The sequence below is a fragment of the Symphalangus syndactylus genome, chromosome 10 (genome assembly GCF_028878055.3).
Source record: "Symphalangus syndactylus isolate Jambi chromosome 10, NHGRI_mSymSyn1-v2.1_pri, whole genome shotgun sequence".
In the NCBI taxonomy this organism is placed as follows: Eukaryota; Metazoa; Chordata; class Mammalia; order Primates; family Hylobatidae; genus Symphalangus; species Symphalangus syndactylus.
In genome coordinates, this window is record NC_072432.2 from 119,425,426 (window position 1) to 119,442,670 (window position 17,245).

Consider the following 17,245-nt stretch of genomic DNA (forward strand, 5'->3'; position numbering starts at 1 on the left):
CAGGCTGGTGTCAAACTCCTGGACTCAAGCAATCCTGGTGCCTCAGCCTCCCAAAGTGCTGGGACTACATGTGTGAGCCACTGTACCTGGCCTCAACTCTTGTTAAAATTAAAGCACCTTAATACGTTTAGCAGACTCATTAGACCAATAAATATTTTCAAGACCTATGCAGAATTACCAGTGGCACATCCCCTTTTTCTGTGGCTCCACCCCTTCAACTTTTTGTCCAAGAAAACTTTTCGTGTTTGCCTGTAGCTGATGTGCAGTTGTTTCTGCCCCCAAATCAAGAGGGTTTAATGAAAACCCTAGAAAGTAGAAACCCGTGGGAGAGAAGACAAAAAAGACAAGTTCACAAGGTATGTTTAGTGTGTAAAAAAGGAGAAAGACTAGAAAGCATGAGATATAAAGGAAATGAAGAAACTAATCAGTGAGATAGAAATAAAGCTTTTTTCTGAATTTTTAGCATTGTCACCTGATTTAGTTAACCAGCTGCATTAATTTTATGCTCCTGATTTGTGCACAAATTGAAATTTTTGCTATTGGATTTAGGTTCCCTGTCTAGGAGTTTCTCAGTTGTTTGCACTAAGTAGGGTATAGTTGCTAACTGACTTAGATGACCTTTTATGAAATTTGTAGGTGATATATTTATTTCATTTCTGGAGCAGATACAGCTGAGTAGCTTAGGTAGACGATGAAGAAAGTGTGTGTGTGTATATATACACCAACTAAAATGTTAACGGTAAATAGCCTAAAAGTAGCAATTTTTTTTTGAAAAGCAACCTCAGAGCTTTCAGTAGAGTGTTATTATAAACTAAGCTTTACCCAGAGAGAAAATTGACTGAAAAACACACTTTCTGAGGTGTTTTAGAGTTCAAGCTGCTTCTCAGTTGATGGCATGAGCTATTTCAGGAACAGAACTATATAGATCTTTAGACTTTTATTACTTCTTATTTATTTTCTTCAGAATACTTGTGCATTTGGTTTGAGGAGAGTCAGAATTCTTATCTGGATTCACCATATTCACATCTGTGTGCACATGACAGATTTCAGTTCTGCTGTGGTTAACTTATCTGACTTGTCCAACAGGTTCCTGGGTGGAGCTACCCATGAACAGCAGCAATGGCAATGATAATGGCAATGGGAAAAATGGGGGGCTGGAACACGTACCATCCTCATCCTCCATCCACAATGGAGACATGGAGAAGATTCTTTTGGATGCACAACATGAATCAGGACAGAGTAGTTCAAGAGGCAGTTCTCACTGTGACAGGTAAGTGAGACCCATGTTTTGGTGGAATTCAGGAAACAGGTGGGTTACAGGGCTCATTCCCTCCAGGAAAAATTTATTTGCTTAAATCTTCACTTAGCAAAATATGCCTTCTGATATATTGCAGTATAATATATATTGCACAGATATATATTGTGTTTATATGAGACAGCTAATTGACAGGTGCTTCAGTGCCCGCTGTTTTTCCCCAGATTGACATTTTTCTTACCCAGATTAGATTGTTTTTAGCAGTTTATCAGTTTAAAATTCAGAGGCATAAATGCTAATTTATAGAATTAGTCTCACTTTCCCCCATTTTTCTTTATGTGCCTGTTTTACAGATCACAGACTGCCTTGAATTAGTTACCTATGTATATATCTGTCTTCCCTTCTAGATCTTGATGTTGCAAAGGGCAGGGGCCATGTTTAATTTTTATTAGCTTCACAGTAATGGTGCTGGCACGTAGTAGACACTCAATAAATGTTTGACTCATAGGAAATGCAAGTTGCTTCACGTTATAGCAATATTTGCACAGTTGGAAGCACCAACAAGGTCTGTAAAGATAGTTTTGAAGTCTCCTCTGCTTTCTCAGAGGATGTTTTGTTTCAGACCTCATTTTTCTATATTTGAGCTGAAGAAACTAATTCCATGGATTAAGGACTGCTTATGATGAAAGAGTAAGAATACAACAAGATATGTGTCTGGAATGAAACTAGGTCATTATTTTTTAGTATAAAATTTTGTTGTTTTTTTTTTTTTTTTTTTTCAGAAGGGCTAGATATTAAATGCCATTTAAAAAATTCTTTTTTCAGTGACAGCTACACTGTTAGCATTATGGGGCACTGGATGACCTTCTGGGTAGTTGTTAACTGATGTTAACCATTTAGAAAATGCAAATGCACAGGAAGCACATTAAGGAAACGTAAACAGTGACTATCTTTAGGAATGCAGTATGGATATGTTTCTTCTTAACATTTTTGTATTTTGTAAAAATTGTGTATATTGCACATATTATTACTTATCAGAAGAAGTGAAAAAAAGGAGAAATGAGTTAAATCATGTCCAACTTCCTGAGTGGCTTATGATCCACTAATGTTGCCAAGGCAGTGGGGGACTGGTTTGTTGGCTCTGTGGCACACTGTGCACCCCCGCCACCCCCGTGTCATCCCTGACTTGTCCCTGTGCTTCTTAGAGCCTGGGATGGCTCTTGTCATAAGCGGAACCAGAGCAGATGGCTCTCTTCTGAACAGCTTGCCCTTGATTCCAGTAGCTACAGCATTAGTCTGTCTTTCCAAATGAAGATTTATATTTATATTATGGAACTCGCTGATGGGTTTCTCAAGTTTTCTGCTTGTTACGGCCTGTCAACAAGGCTTTCACTCTACGTTCAGGTGTGTGGGCCTTGATCATTGATACCACAGTGTCCATGAGCCTGTTGTTCACATGGTGCTGTCGAGCAGAGAAGAGTCACCTGCTTACCTATCTGTTCATCTTACTTCATTTATGGTGCAGTTTTACATGTGACTGAATATGCCTTCACCCTCCTATGATCATGTTTAAGTTTAGGTTGCTAAAGCATATGAGAAGGAGGCATGGCAAGTGCTTTTGAACACTTTTCTACCCCTCATCTTATGTCTCTCCAGGCCCTAGATTAGTGGTTATCTTTCAGAGAATGCCTAGAACTCAAGTCTTCTGGGATAGCCTACTAACACACTTTACCATTGAGGAGTGTCTTCAAAACTCACATCATTTGAATTACCATGCGTCTCTGTATGTGAAAAGTCATTGGGAAGTGTTTCTTGTAGGGGGAGAAGTCTTAGGGTTGTTGGGTATCAGTCCTAGAGCTGATTTATGTATATTTTCGACTTAAAAATTATTCCATAGAAATATTTGTGTGGCCACAGGGGTTGTTAGCTGGGAACCCCAGTGTGTTCTGCTTTGCCTTTCACCCTGTCACAGGGGTTTTCACCTTGACGGCACACTAGATTCACCCAGGAGCTTTTAAAAATGCCAGCACACGGACTGCATCTCAAGAACTTCTCATTTTGGTTGACAGGGGCAGAGTAGAGACGTCACAATATTTTAAAAGCTCCCCAGCCGATTCTAATATGTGCCATGGGTGAAGCTCTAATGCATTCCAAATTGTTAGGAGGAGTAAACAGTTTAGAGAAGAGGTTGGTGCCAGTGTGAAGAAGCATATAGAAGCGGAGCAATGCTTCCATGAGATTCTTGACTTTGTCACCCTGACTGCCTTGACCTGGTCACGGCTGTGTAAGGCTGACCTTTAACTTGATGTGTAGCTGTGAACCCAACAGTGTTATGAGCACAAAGATAGTAAACTGAGGCCAGTAGGAGTGCCCAGTTCTGGTTGACTCCTGTGCTAGTTCAAGACAAAAACTTCCTAAATATATATGACATTGGTTTGATACAGAACCAGCTTTTCTGTTTTCCTGTCCCCATTTAAGAATCTCCTATGTCAATTATACCAGTCTAAAAGACTCCTAGGCCTAATCTGTCTAATAAATTTCTGACGATCTTATTTCTGAGTCAGTCTCACCAACGTCTCTATACATTAATTAACATTATATACATGCTCTTGATAACTTTAATAGTTAATATCTATTCCTTTCAGCAAGTTAAGCCCCAAATATTTTTTATTTCTATTTTAGATTTTGGGGGAGGGTTTGTGTATGTAGTGAAGGATCCCCAGTGACTTTCAGTTTTTACACAAGAAATCATTAATAAAGCTAAGAAATTAACTTAGCACATTCTGTTCATCTCTTGTATCAAGTGCAGTTTGTGATCATGTTGTTTTTGTCTAAAAACTTATTTGTAAATTTTTACAGTTCTAAGAATGTATTTTGTGCAATCATAAAGGTTTTATATTAATATATAAGCTTATATAATTCACTCTGAAATATCTCAAAGCAAATATTTCTGAAATAATTGAAATAGTGGTTCTCAAAGTTTTTGGTCATTATATACCTTTACATTCTTAAAAATCATTAGGGACCCCAAAGGACTTGTTGTGGGTTTATATATTTTGATATTTACTATATTAGAAGTTAAAACTCAGAAAATACATATTCATTCAAAAATAATACATTTTAACATAAGTAGCATTGTTTAGTGAAAATACCTATTTTCTATAAACCCTCTAAGTTAATAAGAATAGTGGCATTGTTTTACACGTTCACAAATCTCTAATACCAAGCTTAATAGAAGACAGCTGGTTCTCATCTGTGTTTGCATTCTTACTGTTGTGCTATCACACATCACGTAACCTTTGGAAAATTCCAGTATACACATGGGAGAATGAGAATGAAAAAGGCAAATAAATCCTACTAGTATTAAGAGGAACTTTAACCTCAAAGACCCTCTGAAAGCGTCTTTGAGGACTACCTTATGCACTTTGAGAACTACTGGTGAATTATTTAATGATGAGGGAACTTTGAGAAAAAGAACTCTGAGGTTCCTGAATTTGAAGATTATTTTACCTTTAATGGACAAAAGAGTAAATATAAGAGAATGTGACAGTTTGTGTCTGTAGGTAGTATTTCCTTTGCAAATTTATCATTTTGAAGGAATTCATTACTACTGAAAAAGTGCAGAACATTTTGGGAGTAAGAATGCTCAATTTCATTTAGCCTTTTAATATCACATAAATTTTTCTTGTATGGGGTTATGATACATTTTCTGATTTGCTTTTTCAAAGCCATACTGCTGTAACTTTCAATTTTCTAATTTCTAGTAGAGACTAAGTCATTTGACAAAGTGAGAATTAAAACTAATAGCTAAATTCCTTCTCTTCTAGCCCTTCGCCACAAGAAGATGGGCAGATCATGTTTGATGTGGAAATGCACACCAGCAGGGACCATAGCTCTCAGGTGTGTTGGGGGGATTCTGATTTACAGTAAACAAGAAAGATGTAAATTCTCTAAGTATATTTTGCTAAAATAAATGTGAAGACTTTTAGGAATAGTTTGAAGCTATTACTGAATTTCTGATTTTGGAATTTATTTAGGATGATACAGTTCTTGTCGCACTCCTTTACAACTAAGGATTTTGGGCCCTGTCACTCTAAAAGAATTGGAAAATTCTTGTCCATAATAAATCATGCCAATACTCCACGCTAGTTTCTTGAGTTTATAAGTAGAAAAAAACTGAGATAGATGCTTTAAGACCACAGAATAAATGAAGATGAAGGTTGTGTTAGAACTAGACATGAAGACTTTTTTTTTGCATCTGAAATCAAAGCAGGGGCTTTTGAGATCAATTTTAAATTTATCTAAATTATGCAGGATTCCTTCAAGATAAATATTGTTTACTAGGAGTTGACAGTGTTGGAAACATAGATGGATATAGTATTAAAATCTTACAAATGTTTGTGTTATAAAACTTAAAATATGGTAAGTATATAATTGTGGCTAATGATTTAGAATACTCATAGCCAGCCTTTAACTTTATTGATATGTAAGATCACCTAAAAGTGTCATTAGAGTACAAATTCTTGAGGACAGGAACCATTGTCTTTTTCTCCTGTATTTAGGGTGCTTGAAAAATATTGAATGAACCTTTGAATGAGTTGCAACAAAAACCTTGTTTTGTCGGGTTCTCACTGTTCTGTGTCCTGGGCACTAGAAATATTTTGTGTGTCTTAGATCCACCTGGTATTCTTTCTGTTTCCGAAGGCCACAGAATTCCTCCATACTTTACTATGCTCTATTTTTGCTCTTCTCTGAAATGTGGAAAATCTATGGATTCAACACAAATTTATTTTGTGATGATGAGCTTTATACTATAGAGAAGCTCACAATAGCAGGCTGTCGTGTAGTAAGATGATCTGACTGGAGCATTTGAGTTGCTGGCTTTTGTATGTCAGTTTGGCCACATGCAGTAAGCTATAGCTGATGTAGAAGAAAGCGTACAAAGTCTCCATAGCAGAAAGTTTACCACGGAATCCAAGAGAGAAATCAAATTCTTTGCTGTGGTCTTTCCTGAGGAGGATTTCTTCAATCCATATCACCTTTTATACAGAAAGCTTTAAGTTTAGATTAGCATTTTCCAAAATGTGTTTTCAAGAATGTTTGTTCAAAGGTCAAATAAATGGAAGGTAATGCAGCCCCAGGTTCCCCCACACTCTCACCCTAGTAGTCGCATGAGTAATTCTGACCAGTTCCTACAGTAAAGAAATTATAGTTTAAGCTGGACATGGTGGCACTTGCCTGTAGTCTCATCTACTTGGGAGGTAGAGGTGGGAGGATCTCTTGAGCCCCAGGAGTTTTGAGTCCAGTCTGGGCAACATAGCAAGACTCTGTCTCTAAAAAAAAGAAAAAAAGAAATGGGTTTAACTAAACCAAATGTTTCCCAAGCTTATTTGACCTTAGACTTTCTTCCCCTTCTCTGCATACATTTTTCCCTTAAGAACTTAATAACTCCGTGGAACACTGTGGTAAGTGCTTTCCTGGCTCATGGAGTTGCAAATGTGCAATTAGGCTTAACTGAATATTGAATTTACACGGAATTCTAGAGTTGAATGCATCTACCCTGGAATTCCAAAGGAATTTTTGAAATTCAGGAAAGAAAATGTCAGGTTTTTGGCCTTTGGTAGGTTTGCCAGTGTTGATTCCTTCGCAGGACCAAATCCCTAAAAGAGCATAGGCTGTCATCAAGAGGAGGTACTTTATGTTGACAATCAGATCAGTCAGTTTCAACAAAGGGAAGAGTTTGGAAAGACAGTCGAACCCCTGTGAGAGATAACAGTTGAGTAAGACTTAATAAGGGAGCTGTCAGTAGGTATAGTTTAAACTTTCAAAAACCTTTTACATTGCCTTTTTTTAATGGAAGAAACAACAATTTAAAAATTAATTTCTTTAGGATTTGGGAAAATTGATTTTCTTCCTCAATAAGAAGAAAGTTTAGGGTTAGGAAACTTAAAAAAACAGTTAAAGGACTGTTATTGTACTTGATCTTATAGAATGTTTTTATATGTGTTTATAAGGACTATATATCATTTTCAAGCTTTTCTAAGATGAGGAAGTAAAGTCACTAACATTAACTAGATATGTTCTAGGTGCTCAATTTCTTTTTTTTTTTTTTGGAGACAGTGTCTCAGGGTCTTGCTTTGTCACCCAGGCTGGAGTGCAGTGGTGCAGTTATAGCTCACCACAGACTTCGATTCCTGGCTCAAGCAATCTTTCTGCCTCAGCCTCCCTCGTAGCTGGGACTACAGGCTCCCACTGCCACACCTGGCTACTTTTTAACTTTTTTTTGTATAGACAGAGTCTTGCTATATTGCCCAGGCTGGTTTCAAACTCCTGGCCTCAAATGATCCTCCCATGTCAGCCTCCCAAAGTGCTGGAATTACAGACATGAGTTACTACTCCCACCTCTCTTTTAATGTTTTCAATCCAGTGAAAGCAGTGATATTATCCCCATGGACCAGTGGAAAAAGTGAGGCTTTGTACTGATTACTTATCTAAGATCACAAAGCAAGTCAGTGTTAGAGCCAGGATTCAAAGCAGGTCTGAGTCTGTGGCCCTTGTTCTTTCTACTGAACTAAGTAAATGAATTCGATTGATAACAGGAGAGCTCACAAAGCCATGAGAATGAACTGGAAAATGTCTGCTGAGTTTTGGTATGGGGAATCCGCCTAAGGCAGTGCACACTTAGGAAAAAGACCATGAAACTGCTTTTGGGATGATCATCCTCAAGAGTCTCAATTTTGTATCAGAAAACAGACTGTAGATTGTTTCTTCACTTGATCTTAGCCAAAAGTCCGAGAAGCAATATAGATTATTTATTGAAGACGTTTTTGCATTGTGTTTCTGGGACCAAAAATGCCAGCACAATGTTGAGTGTTACTGAAAAATGATCCAAACGGAAAATGTCCTCCTTTTCCTCTCTTGTAAAACTTTGATTTTTATCTGTACATGAATCATGGTATACAGCTTAATATCCGTATTTAGAGGACAAAGTGACCTTGAGGTAAACCAGAGAAGGAAAACTTAAGTGGTTAGAAAATAAAGAACTCCATGTGAGAGAACAGGCTAGAACGATCAGAATCTTCTTTGTTTTGTTTTCTGTTTTTGAGATGGACCTCACTCTGTCACCAGGCTGGAGTGCAGTGGCATCGGCTCACTGCAACCTCTGTTTCCAGGTGGTTCTCCTGCCTCACCCGCCCAAGAAGCTGGGATTACAGGTGTGCACCACAACGCCTGGCTAATTTTTTTATTTTTAGTAGAGACAGGGTTTCGCCATGTTGGCCAGGCTGGTCTCAAACTCCTGACCTCAAGTGATCTATCCACCTCGGCCTCCCTAAGTGCTGGGATTACAGGCGTGAGCCATGGTGCCCAGCCAGAATCTTCTTTGAATAGATGCAGGTATAGAGAGAGGATTATTGATTTTAAAAGCACAAATCTTACATAATTAGATTAAGTACATTTTTACCATATTCTGGAATTCTAAGAATTGGAAGGCAGTTTAAAACCTGAAAGTGGCAAATTTAAGATTAATAAAAGGAAGCACAGAGTGGTACTAAATGAGGAAAGCTTACCACTCTTAAAGTATTATAAGTTGAGAAACTTATCTGGAGTTCTGTTTTGTTTTGTTTTCTTTTGAAAACACTTGTCCAGAGATAACTTTGCTTCATTCAACTGAGAAAATTCCATCCTCTTGAAAAAAAAAATTAGAGCGTGAAATCTTACTGCATTTTCATTCTGTCAGAAATTATGAAATATTAACTTATTAAATCTTTGAGCAGGTTTAAAGAGAGACCTGTGAGGCCAGAGCAGGAAACTAAACAGAAGCGACCTGCAGTATGTTGAGTATAGTCAGATATTGTGTGTACAGCAACTGATGTGCAAGTAAATTGTAACAGTTTATTGTTTTTGATTTAGGATGATTTCAGTGTTACTCCAAAGAGCCAACTCATGATTCTGAGTAATCTCAATAGCCAATGGAAAGAGCTTAATCCTAAATGCTACATTGTGTCATTCAGTGGAATTTGCCAAGTTCAGCAGAACTAGATAAGAATGGTACTAACAAGAGCAGCAGACACTCACAGGGGTTTTACTTTGCCCTGTCTGAAGCTCCTTCCTGGCGTAGCTGTTTCACAGAGAACTAGACCTGTCAAAAAAGAGTCATGTGAATATGTCAGACTCTGCATTTCTTAGCTACCTACTGAAAAGAATGACAGCTTTGGTCATTCTTTTGAGTGAATCCTAGTCAAATAAAATAAAATGTCAAAATGTTTCTTAGTTTTGAGACCCCTGGGTTTGGGGTCATAGCATGACATTCCTTAAAACTGACTATGACCAGGCACGGTGGCTCATGCCTGTAATCCCAACACTTTGGGAGGCTGAGGCACGTGGATCACTTGAGGTCAGGAGTTCGAGACCAGCCTGGCCAACATGGTGAAACCCTGTCTCTACAAAAAATATAAAAATTTGCCATGTGTGATGCCAGGCGCCTGTAATCCCAGCTAGTCTGGAAGCTGAGCCAGGAGAATTGCTAGAACCCAGGAGGCGGAGGTTGCAGTGAGCCAAGATCGCACCACTGCACTCCAGCCTGGGCGACAGAGCGAGACTCTGTCTCAAAAAGAAAACTGAATAAATAATACTGAATAAATAAAACAATAAATAAATATCATTTTTAGGACTTTTTCATTCCTTTTGGTTCTATTAAAAGGGGAGCTATTGGAAATGTTAATTGTTCTTGGCCTGAAACTTTAGGTTATAATTAGCAGCTTTTAAAAGTCACATTTTTTATTTTATCTGATATGACAGATGTTAAATTCTGACTCAACTTATTATGGATTATTCCCAAAAACTTTTGGCTAACATAGTTTCAAAACCTTGGAAAATGTTTGTATAGCAATTTGTCCTAAAAATATAATCTCCTTCCAGAGAGTAAATCCTGGTGCTTAACAGTAGTGCCTCTCTATGCAGTATTCCTGGGTTTGAATACTGGCCCTGCTATGTACTGGTTGTGGAACCTTACGCAAATTATTTAATCTATGTCTCAGTCTCCTCATCTGTAAAATGGGATTTTAATAATTATTTTTATAGGGTTATTTGTTGCAAGGTGAAAGTTAATGCATGTGGCTGGGTGCAGTGTCTCACAACTGTAATCTTAGCACTTTGGGAGGCTGAGGCAGGGAAGATCCCTTGAGCCTGGGAGTTCAAGACCAGGCTGGGCAGCATAGTGAAACACTGTCTCTTTAAAAAAATACAAAAATTAGCTGGGCGTGGTGGCACACACCTATAGTCCCAGCTGCTTGGGAGCTGAGGTGGGAGGATTAATTGAGCCCAGGAGTTCGAGGCTGCAGTAAGCTGTGATTGCACTCTGGCCTGGATGACACAGGAGACCCTGTCTCCAGAAAAAAAAAAAAAAAATGCATGTAACATGCTTGGAATAATATTTGCCCCTTTAAGTGCTCAATAAATACTATTATTTATTTCCTCATCACATCTCTCACTTATTTTTGTTTTACTTCTCATCATTTTATTTTTAGCATATCCTTTTATTTCCTTTTATTTTTTTAATTATGAGATTTTTTTTTTTTTTTTTTTTTTGAGACAGAATCTCACTCTATCGCTCAGGCTGGAGTATAGTGGCTGGATCTCGGCTCACTGCAACCTCCACCTCTCAGGCTCAAGTGATTCTTCTGCCTCAGCCTCTCAAGTAGCTGGGATTACAGGTGCCCACCACCAGGCCCGGCTAAGTTTTTTTTGTTTTGTTTTGTTTTGTTTTGAGACGGAGTCTCACTCTGTCACCCAGGCTGGAGTGTAGTGGTGTGATCTCTGCTCACTGCAAGCTCCGCCTCCTGAGTTCATGCCATTCTCCTGCCTCAGCCTCCCGAGTAGCTGGGACTACAGGTGCCCACCACCACGCCTGGCTAATTTTTTTGTATTTTTATTAGAGACGGGGTTTCACTGTGTTAGCCAGAATGGTCTCGATCTCCTGACCTTGTGATCCGCTCACCTCGGCCTCCCAAAGTGCTGGGATTACAGGCGTGAGCCACTGCGCCCAGCATATAAGTTTTGTATTTTTTTTTTAGTAAAGACGGGGTTTTACCATGTTGGCCAGGCTGGTCTCCAGCTTCTGACCTCAAGTGATCCACCTGCCTCAGCCTCCCAAAGTGCTGGGATTATAGGCATGAGCCACCACACCCGGCCTAATTACGAAAATTTTAAGTGCATACAAGAGAGAATAATACAATAGACCTCCATGTAAGTATTGCCCAGATTTAACTCTTATTGAGGTTTTTCATACTTCCCTTAGGATTACATCCCAAAATACAGTCTTATGCAGTTCCTGTGCTGTGCTTAGATGTCCCAACGGTGAAGCTCACTCAGGTTGTTCTGAAGATACTACATACTCTGATCTTAGATTATTTTTCAGCATTTTTTAGAAAAACATATTTGTTATCTAAAATTTCTGAGACACAACCTTATGAGTTTGGTATATTTTCTGTCTAGATTTGTCTTTGTATTAGGAGGAATTGGTCTTCCTTTTTTTCTTAAAGTTTGAATTCTTCTTTACAGTCAGAAGAAGAAGTTGTAGAAGGAGAGAAGGAAGTTGAGGCTTTGAAGAAAAGTGCGGACTGGGTATCAGACTGGTCCAGTAGACCCGAAAACATTCCACCCAAGTGAGTTCTCACATGTTTCTTGTCAGTGGACACAGTTGATCTGCGCACGCTTACAGGCAGTGGGCCTGGTAATCCCCACGATATTCTCAGCAAATGACATCTGCCTCTGAATTTCTTTCTCAGGGAGTTCCACTTCAGACACCCTAAACGTTCTGTGTCTTTAAGCATGAGGAAAAGTGGAGCCATGAAGAAAGGGGGTATTTTCTCTGCAGAATTTCTGAAGGTGTTCATTCCATCTCTCTTCCTTTCTCATGTTTTGGCTTTGGGGCTAGGGTAAGTACTGGTCAACTCCTGAAGTTTTTTCCATTCATTTTATCCTTTTATTTTCAGATTGAAGAAATGTGTGTGAAAGCAGTTTTTATTGCTTTACTTTCAATGTTTTAGTGCAAATAAGGTGAACTTAAAAAAGTGGGTGCACAATTGTTCTACAAATAAGCATTTTTAATAATAGTAGAGTGTTTTTTCTTATTTGAAAATAAGATGTTTGGCCTGGTGTGGTGGCTCACACCAGTAATCCCAGCACTTTGGGAGGCCAGGGTGGGTGGATGACCTGAGGCCAGGAGTTCGAGACCAGCCTGGCCAACATGGTGAAACCCAGTCTCTACTAAAAATACAAAAATTAGCTGGCCGTGGTGGTACACGCCTGTGGTCCCAGCTACTTGGGAGGCTGAGGCAGGAGAATCGCTTGAACATGGGAGGCGGAAATTGCAGTGAGCCGAGATCATGCCACTGCACTCCAGCCTGGGGGATAGAGCGAGACTCCATCTCGAAAAAAAAAAAAAAAAGAAAAGAAAAGAAGATGTTCATAATAATCCCCTAAATGATAAATTTTAAGCAGACTCTTCTGTGATTGATTTTTCTTTTTGGGTTTTGTTGTGTAATATTTAATCTTGAGTAATTTATGAACTAAACTAATCTTTAGCATGTAAATTTTGTCAGTGCAAATACCTTTTTTTCATATGGGAAAATACTTGATTACATTGAATAGTTTTTTTAATGAAACTGGTAGGTTGATTGGTGCTAATTTTTTCCTTTTTTATTAACTTTGTAGTATTTTCATTTATTTTGCTAAAATCGACCTCATATTTACGTGTAGTTCATTAGTTTCTCAGCCACATCTTTTAAATAAATTGCCTTTTTTCCTTGATTTAAACAATTGAGGAATTACACTTTTGAAAGATTTTAGGAGTTAAACAGTAGCTGTTAATTTTTTTCAAGACGTATGTTGTGCTCTAAGCATGCCCAGTGGGTCATTTTCAGTATAAGATATGCAGAAGATGGGTCATCCTTTTTCTTCCCTTTAAGGAGCTCAGCATACTGGGGAGAGATTCTCAGTCACGACCTCAGAAACTTGCGTACAGCTTTCCACACAGCCCTCTTGTCTCTCTTGGGTGCTTGATCTGCTTTTGTGAGAGCGAGGACAGTAATCACAAACAGCAATCTAGAAGGGGTTTGTGCAGAAGGGGACTGTGTGACCGTTGCGTGGGGGTTGATGTGGGGCAGGTGTAGGAGTTTAATACATTGCTGCGTATACAGCAGTTCATTGCCCTTAAGCGATTGGTTTCTGTACCTTGCCGTCTCTCTTTCAGTCATCTTCAGATTGTTTGTCTCGGCTGTAAGTATAACTGTTGGTATAGATGAATGTAAAAAGAGCGTTTAAAAAGTTGGTTGCTTTAATTGCACTGGAGGTGAAGCTAGTTACATATTTTCCTTAACTTCCCTTCTGCTTTTGCTGTTGAAGAGGCCAAATACTTGCTTGGCATGAAAAAGTATTATAAGGCCCCTAATCCTTAGGAGTTATTAGTAAGAGCTGTCTTTAAAGCACTGGCAGCTTTTAAGGTTTTTTTTTTTGTCCTACATAGAGCACCAGAATAATTTCACATATTACTATATTTTTGTGTCTGAAATGTCAGTAGAACCTTCTGTCCACCAAAGAGGAACATCTTGAAGGAGTTGAGCTGCTGTATTTACACTGTGGAGGGATCTGTTCTCTCTGGCTTTACCTTGTCTATTCACTACCCCTTTGCTGTCGAGCCCCGATATTTAATGAGTAAACAATCATATAAAACCAGTTTGGCCGGGCTGGTGACTGGTTTTAAGAAAGTCAGTGATGATTTCACGGTGTCTGGGGAGCGGTACCCACAAACCTTTAGAGCCTTTTACAAAGACTGAAGAGTTTTAAGTAGAGTTCAACCTGTGGACAAGCTGGTATAGAACTGTTGAAACAGGTGAAACATGATGCCTCTGCTTCCTTTCAGCATCTATATTGGAAAACGACTGAGCACACCCTCTGCCAGCACCTACTGAGGGAAAGGAAAAGCCCCTGGAAATGCGTGTGACCTGTGAAGTGGTGTATTGTCACAGTAGCTTATTTGAACTTGAGAACATTGTAAGCATGACCCAACCTACCACCCTGTTTTTACATATCCAATTCCAGTAACTCAAATTCAGTATTTTATTCAAACTCTGTTGAGGCATTTTACTAACCTTATACCCTTTTTGGCCTGAAGACATTTTAGAATTTCCTAACAGAGTTTACTGTTGTTTAGAAATTTGCAAGGGCTTCTTTTCCGCAAATGCCACCAGCAGATTATAATTTTGTCAACAATGCTGTTATCTCTAATTAGTACCACCAGACTAGACCTGTATCATTCATGGTATAAATTTTACTCTTGCAGCATAACTACTATCTCTCTCTTAAAACGAGATCAGGTTAGCAAATGATGTAAAAGAAGCTTTATTGTCTAGTTGTTTTTTTTCCCCCAAGACAAAGGCAAGTTTCCCTAAGTTTGAGTTGATGGTTATTAAACAGAAAACAAAACAAAAAAAAAGCAAGGCACAAGAAAAAAATATCCTGGGCAATAAAAAAATTATTTTAAACCAGCTTTGGAGCCACTTTTTTGTCTAAGCCTCCTAATAGCGCCTTTTAATTTATAGGAGGCAAGCTGTATAATTGATAGGTATGAAATAGAATAAGAACTAAAATACATCAGCAGATTTTCATACTAGTATGTTGTAATGCTGTCTTTTCTATGGTGTAGAATCTTTCTTTCTGATAAGGAACGTCTCAGGCCTAGAAATATATGAAATTGCTTTTTGAGATTTTTGTGTTTGTATTTGATATTTTTTACGTTAATTAGCTGCATGTGAATTTTTCATGACCTTCTTTAAATTTTTTATTTTTTATTTCTTTATTTTTTTTCTCTAAGAAGAGGCTTTGCAATGAGTTCCAATTTGTGATGTTAATACAGGCTTCTTGTTTTAGGAAGCATCACCTATACTCTGAAGCCTTTAAACTCTGAAGAGAATTGTTTCAGAGTTATTCCAAGCACTTGTGCAACTTGGAAAAACAGACTTGGGTTGTGGGAACAGTTGACAGCGTTCTGAAAAGATGCCATTTGTTTCTTTCCGATCTCTCACTGATTAATGTTTACTGTATAGTCTTCCCAAGGTGATTCCTGCGACTGCAGGCACTGGTCATTTTCTCATGTAGCTGTCTTTTCAGTTACGGTAAACTCTTAAAGCTCAGAACACTCAACAGATTCCTTCAATGATATACTTGTTTGTTCATTTCTAAAATGTGAAGCTTTAGGACCAAATTGCTAGAAAGCATCAGGATGACCAGTTATCTCGAGTACATTTTCTTGGATTTCAGAACATCTAGCATGACTCTGAAGGATACCACATGTTTTATATATAAATAATTACTGTTTATGATATAGACATTGATAGTGACTATTTAGAGAACCATTGTTAATTTTAAAACTAGCGATCTATAAAGTGCATCAGGTCAACTTGAATAAAAACACTATGACAGCCAGGTTTGCCAGTTTGCAGAAACTATATAACTCTTCTCTGTCACATCAACATTTGTAAAATTGATGTGTTATAGTGGAAAATAACATACAGATTAAACAAAATTTTTATCTTTTTTCAAGAATATAGCTGGCTATCTTTAAGAAAGATGATATATCCTAGTTTTGCAAGTAATTTTCTTTTTCTTTCTAGCATTTGATGTCTAAATAATTTTGGACATCTTTTTACTAGACCATGTTTCTGTCTTACTCTTAAACCTGGTAACACTTGATTTGCCTTCTATAACCTATTTATTTCAAGTGTTCATATTTGAATTTCTTTGGGAAGAAAGTAAATCTGATGGCTCACTGATTTTTGAAAAGCCTGAATAAAATTGGAAAGGCTGGAAAGTTAGGAGAGCTGACTAGCTAAACTGCTAGAGTATGCAATTTCTATTACAATTGGTATTACAGGGGGAAAAGTAAAATTACACTTTACCTGAAAGTGACTTCTTGCAGCTAGTGCATTGTGCTCTTTCCAAGTTCAGCAGCGGTTCTATCAGTAGTGCCATTGACCTGGGTATATTTATGATTTCTTTCAGCGTTAAAAAGAAACATAGTGTTGCCCTTTTTCTTAAAGCATCAGTGAAATTATGGAAAATTACTTAAAACATGAATACATCATCACAGTAGAATTTATTATGAGAGCATGTAGTATGTATCTGTAGCCCTAACACACGGGATGAACATTTTACTGCTACACCCAGATTTGTGTTGAACGAAAACATTGTGGATTGGAAAGGAGAATTCAGCAATTAACAGTTGAAATTGTGAGGTTAATGTTTAAAAAGCTTTACACCTGTTTACAATTTGGGGACAAAAAGGCAGGCTTCATTTTTCATATGTTTGATGAAAACTGGCTCAAGATGTTTGTAAATAGAATCAAGAGCAAAACTGCACAAACTTGCACATTGGAAAGTGCAACAAGTTCCCGTGATTGCAGTAAAAATATTTACTATTCTAAAAACATAAGAATTGAAGACTTAGCCAGTCAGATAAGTTTTTTCATGAACCCGTTGTGGAAATTATTGGAATTAACTGAGCCAAAGTGATTATGCATTCTTCATCTATTTTAGTTAGCACTTTGTATCGTTATATACAGTTTACATGTATAACTTGTAGCTATAAACATTTTGTGCCATTAAAGCTCTCACAAAACTTTTCCTGTCAGTATATCATTTTTCTGTTGCATGTGTTGCCTGGAAGTTTCAGGCGATGAGGCCTCCTCGCCTGCACACAGCCTTCCAGTCATCTGGCTCCCCAGCAGTGGAATTCCTAACAGTGCTCAGGGTGTGAACGGTGTTCTGTGGGGACGGTCACCGCAGTGTGAGCATTCGTGAGTGCCTCGGGACTGTGGCATTCAGAGCGTTTGCCTCCAGGTAGTGGCAGGAGGGCGCTCACGGGGGGAGTGCTCAGGAAGTACAGGAGGATCGCGGAGTGTGCCCTGATGGGAATGGCGGTGGGGACACCTG

General features: G+C 38.3%; 1 protein-coding gene across 2 annotated transcripts in view; it reads left to right on the top strand.

Annotated features, from left to right (window-relative positions):
• The window catches only part of BNIP3L (BCL2 interacting protein 3 like), a 24,400-nt gene extending 7,469 nt beyond the window's left edge, over positions 1-16,931 (top strand). Inside the window, exons 2-6 of one of the 2 annotated variants that reach the window (XM_055295755.2) lie at positions 1,087-1,270; positions 5,083-5,155; positions 11,816-11,919; positions 12,043-12,192; positions 14,178-16,931. In XM_055295755.2, coding sequence (XP_055151730.1) covers positions 1,087-1,270; positions 5,083-5,155; positions 11,816-11,919; positions 12,043-12,192; positions 14,178-14,226 — 560 coding nt within the window. In that variant the 3' untranslated portion in view covers positions 14,227-16,931. The remainder of the gene's footprint in view (positions 1-1,086; positions 1,271-5,082; positions 5,156-11,815; positions 11,920-12,042; positions 12,193-14,177) is intronic. The other variant, XM_055295756.2, reaches the window with a different exon arrangement.
• The last annotated feature ends 314 nt before the right edge of the window (positions 16,932-17,245 follow it).